The sequence below is a fragment of the Carassius carassius genome, chromosome 43, assembly GCF_963082965.1.
Source record: "Carassius carassius chromosome 43, fCarCar2.1, whole genome shotgun sequence".
NCBI classification, from domain to species: domain Eukaryota; kingdom Metazoa; phylum Chordata; class Actinopteri; order Cypriniformes; family Cyprinidae; genus Carassius; species Carassius carassius.
The window spans coordinates 2,369,867-2,374,866 of NC_081797.1; the positions used below are offsets into that span (position 1 = coordinate 2,369,867).

General features: G+C 36.6%; 1 protein-coding gene across 2 annotated transcripts in view; it reads right to left on the bottom strand.

Moving 5' to 3' along the window:
* The window catches only part of mon2 (MON2 homolog, regulator of endosome-to-Golgi trafficking), a 46,494-nt gene that overhangs the window by 32,226 nt on the left and 9,268 nt on the right, over positions 1-5,000 (bottom strand). For both annotated transcript variants that reach the window (XM_059536769.1, XM_059536768.1), the window contains exons 5-8: positions 3,657-3,786; positions 3,474-3,571; positions 2,174-2,299; positions 1,890-2,087 (exon numbers count right to left, since the gene is read on the bottom strand). In XM_059536769.1, coding sequence (XP_059392752.1) covers positions 1,890-2,087; positions 2,174-2,299; positions 3,474-3,571; positions 3,657-3,786 — 552 coding nt within the window. The remainder of the gene's footprint in view (positions 1-1,889; positions 2,088-2,173; positions 2,300-3,473; positions 3,572-3,656; positions 3,787-5,000) is intronic.

The following is a 5,000-nucleotide window of genomic DNA, read 5'->3' on the forward strand; positions in this document are numbered from 1 at the left end:
CTACTAGGTTTGGTGTGTATATGGGGCCCTACAAAATCTGTTAGATTTTTTTCCAAAATTAATTTTTTTGCCCACAAATTTGTTTTTTTTCTTTCCATTTTCCTTTTTTTTGTTTTAATGCTTAAATAAAAAAAAAAGTTAATCAAAAGCTTGTCAAATAATTGAAATCATGAAACGCACACAATTTAACTGCAATTTATGAAAAGTTTACCAAAACATTTTGACATTTTGCATAGACCTAGCTTTTTCTGCAAGCAGTTTATTTCTGCTACAACAGATGTGATATCGCCAACTACAGGTCAATGAAAGAACTGCATCTTGTTTGTTTTGTTCACCCAAACTTGTCAACAATTCTACTTTACATGAACACGAGCTCCTTAGTTGTGAATTATAGCTGTTTATATACAACCCGAATTCCGTTTGAAGTTTGAATTCCGAATACAGTTTGAAGACGTCTGGCCACTGAGGCTATGAGTTGCTGGAGTTTTGCTGTTGGATTTTGGTCCCATTCTTGCCTTATATAGATTTCCAGCTGCTGAAGAGTTCGTGGTCGTCTTTGACGTATTTTTCGTTTAATGATGCGCCAAATGTTCTCTATAGGTGAAAGATCTGGACTGCAGGCAGGCCAGGTTAGCACCCGGACTCTTCTACGACGAAGCCATGCTGTTGTTATAGCTGCAGTATGTGGTTTTGCATTGTCCTGCTGAAATAAACAAGGCCTTCCCTGAAATAGACGTTGTTTGGAGGGAAGCATATGTTGCTCTAAAACCTTTATATACCTTTCAGCATTCACAGAGCCTTCCAAAACATGCAAGCTGCCCATACCGTATGCACTTATGCACCCCCATACCATCAGAGATGCTGGCTTTTGAACTGAACGCTGATAACATGCTGGAAGGTCTCCCTCCTCTTTAGCCCGGAGGACACGGCGTCCATAATTTCCAACAAGAATGTCAAATTTGGACTCGTCTGACCATAAAACACTATTCCACTTTGAAATAGTCCATTTTAAATGAGCCTTGGCCGACAGGACACGACGGCGCTTCTGGACCATGTTCACATATGGCTTCCTTTTTGCATGATAGAGCTTTAGTTGGCATCTGCTGATGGCACGGCGGATTGTGTTTACCGACAGTGGTTTCTGAAAGTATTCCTGGGCCCATTTAGTAATGTCATTGACACAATCATGCCGATGAGTGATGCAGTGTCGTCTGAGAGCCCGAAGACCACGGGCATCCAATAAAGGTCTCCGGCCTTGTCCCTTACGCAGAGATTTCTCCAGTTTCTCTGAATCTTTTAATGATGTTATGCACTGTAGATGATGAGATTTGCAAAGCCTTTGCAATTTGACGTTAAGGAACATTGTTTTTAAAGTTTTCCACAATTTTTTTACGCAGTCTTTCACAGATTGGAGAGCCTCTGCCCATCTTTACTTCTGAGAGACTCTGCTTCTCTAAGACAAAGCTTTTATAGCTAATCATGTTACAGACCTGATATCAATTAACTTAATCACTAGATGTTCTCCCAGCTGAATCTTTTCAAAACTGCTTGCTTTTTTAGCCATATGTTGCCCCCGTGCCAACTTTTTTGAGACCTGTAGCAGGCATTAAATTTTAAATGAGCTAATTAAGTGGATAAAAGTGTAAAATTTCTCAGTTTAAACATTTGCTACGTTATCTATGTTCTATTGTGAATAAAATATTGGGTCATGTGATTTGAAATTCCTTTAGTTTTCATTTTATTAAAATTTAAAAACGTCCCAACTTTTCCGGAATTCGGGTTGTAAAAGGACATTTTAGAAAATAAATCGAATCAGCTCTTTCTTGTTTGAGTTACATGTTCTCTGTGCCTTGTCTTGCACCCCAAATGGAGCAGACTGTGCATCTCACCAGAAGACTGTAGAAGTGTTTGATGAGGACCGAGACGACCCGCAGCAGTCTCATGCAGATGGGGAAGTAGGGTTTCTCTACAGGCGCAGGGGACGAGGCGCTGCTGCCACAGCCCTGACGAAACTTGATGTTGGGAGAGAACAGCTTGATGACCAGCGGACACACGCGCTCCTTCAGCAGGAAACTGAACTCCTGATGCTGGAGGGAACACAAGGTTAAGAGAGCGACAGACGGAAACCAGTCGTTTCCTCTCGTTTGTTTTCATGGGGATGTGTGGGGTTTACCTGCAGGAAAACTTCGGGAAAGTCATTTAAAACTGATTCCAGCAGCTCCAGGCCGAACGTCCGGGTCATTTCGGTCATTCCTACTAACCAGTAGGGGGCGTCGGCGTTCACCAGCTGACACAGATCCTGCAGAATAAAACTAGGCTTTAAACTTGAAACATTTTTCTTTTTAAGTATATAACAAAAGTAAAAATAATTTACATTAATGAATTATAATACAACATTATATTAAAGTTGCCACAACATAGTCAAACTTATAACACTTTATTATGGTTATTTTTTACTTTATTATCATTAATAAATTTAATTATTTATTGAACATTAATCTTTATCACACAGCTCTTGTCATCATATTATAAAAACAATATAATATTTATTTTATAAAAACATTAAAACTTTATCATATAACTGTTTTCTATATTATATAAATTTTATATTAACTATTTTTAATAGATTAATATTATACATTTTACATTTAATTTATATTAATTATAATATTTGTATATTGAAGCTGCCAACAACATCCCATCAAACTTTGTTTTTGTGCGCGTGTTTTTTTACTCATACAGCTATTTGCACTATTTTATAAAAGCAATAAACTATATAAATCCTATATATATATATATAATTTTCAATTCAATAATATTAATCTACATTAGTTTTTTTATTTATAAGAATCTATTAATGATATGATGTTGCGTTTGTTTTAAGTGTTTTTAACTCTTTTATTTAACTCTTTTAGTCTTTTATTCATGATGGCGGATCTGTGGTTGTACTCGTATTAGTAAATGTATTGCATGTATTCCCATTTCATAAAAGCAATAAGATTTAATTGCTAATTTTATATATTATTTAAATTAATATTATTAAACCAATTATAACATTTCATAAACAACCAAAAGGTCAAACTTACAAACTCTATTACGAACCTCATACTTTAAATCACTTCGTATTATTTATTTGAGATTAAATAATATGTTAATTATAATATTATATCAGAATTATAAAACATTAACAGTTCCAGACAATCTACAGTTTGTGAACACAGAACTTTTTATTATGGTTGTTATTACAATGCAAATGTAATTTTTCATTAAACATGTTTTTTTTTTTTTATAATACAGCTATGTTCACCAGTTAATAAAAGGAATAAGCTACTTGTGGCCATTACAGTGATTTTACTCTGATTAGAGGGGTTTATAGACATATCTACATATATTTCTTGAGTTTTTGAATGATGTTTTGGACCCAGTTTTGGGCTGTTGCATCCCTACAGTCTGCTAATGTTTCTCCGTCTGACCTGGAACAGCATGTAGGCGTCTTTAGCGCTGGGTCTCAGGGTGCTGACGGAGCGGCGGTTACTGTTCCCCTGGACAGCAGGAGGCTCCTCCATCAGACCTGCGGAGAGCAGACAGCACATGAAGAACGCAGCAGCACACCACAGAGCTCTGGGCTCAAGAGGAAGTGCTATACAAACACCCACCTTTGAATCTCTCATCCTCGGCCACCATCCTCTCAAACACCACGGTCACGACCTGTCTGACGGTGGCGGCCGCCGTGTTGTTGGTGATGTTGTCTTTAGTGAAGTGCAGCCGGAAACACAGAACGATGGCCTGAGAGGAAGCACAAAACAACAGGCTGAATTAAATATATTTATTAGGGATGTCCAGATCCGATCACACGATCGGAAATCGGGCCCGATCACGTGGTTTCAGACTCGATCGGAATTGGATGTTACCTCCCGATCAGGACTCGGATATATATATATATATATAATAAAGGTGTGAATAAATATAGATTTAAACTCAAAGAGACAGGATAGCCTGCGCATGATCTGGTGTTTTATTCGGACCCAGAATAAGGCGAGATGAACATTACGGAGCGCTAAACTCTCATGCAGTGTGCGTTTCATTCATCCTCGAAGCTAGAGGGCGCTCTCGCGCAGAAAGTCATTACAGGAAATTCCTAATATGGACAAAAGCGTCCAGCTATCGCTGTATGAAAACAGTTGTTTTCAAAGAAAAACGGAATCTTTTGGAAACAAGAAAACATTAATATATGATTACGACAATATATGGTTTTTCAAGTCATCTACAGCTGGTTATAAATAAAGTATATGAACAATGCAGTGCTGATTGACAGCATTTATTACAGTATAGAAACTATTTGTAGTATATAAACAATTCATTATTATTTGTTATCGTCCAGCAGTTATACATTTCTAAGCCAAAGAAAAATGAAAATTGCCTATACTACCAGTCAGAAGTTTTTGAACAGTAAGCTTGTTAATGTTGTTTAAAGAAGTTTCTTCTGTTCACCAAGCCTGCATTCATTTGATCCAAAGTACAGCAAAACAGTAAAATTTTTACTAGCCTATTTAAAATAGCTGTCTTCTCTTTGGATATATTTCAAAATGTAATTTATTGAAAATCCTGGATCTGTTTTTTCGCTCTTTATTCTTTTTTTTAATGTATTATAGAAGTACCGGATCGGGACTCGGTATCGGTAAATACTCAAAATCAAATGACTCTGAGGCAAAAAAAAAACCTGATCGGGACATCCCTAATATTTATGTCCTCATTTCAGCAGTGTAGAAGCATAAAAGGTACTTGTTTGTGCATGATTTTCACTGGTATCCTTTAATAGAGCTCTACTAAGAATTAAACAAGCTGTTTTTTTCCATCTGTACCCTCTGGAATTTCAATATGCAAATCAGGATTTCCACAGCTTTTGAATTTCTATATATTCACATGAGCTTTCCTGTCATTTGAGATTAATGGATAAGGATTTTTAAAGGTCCCATGACGTGGATTATTTCCTTTTCTTT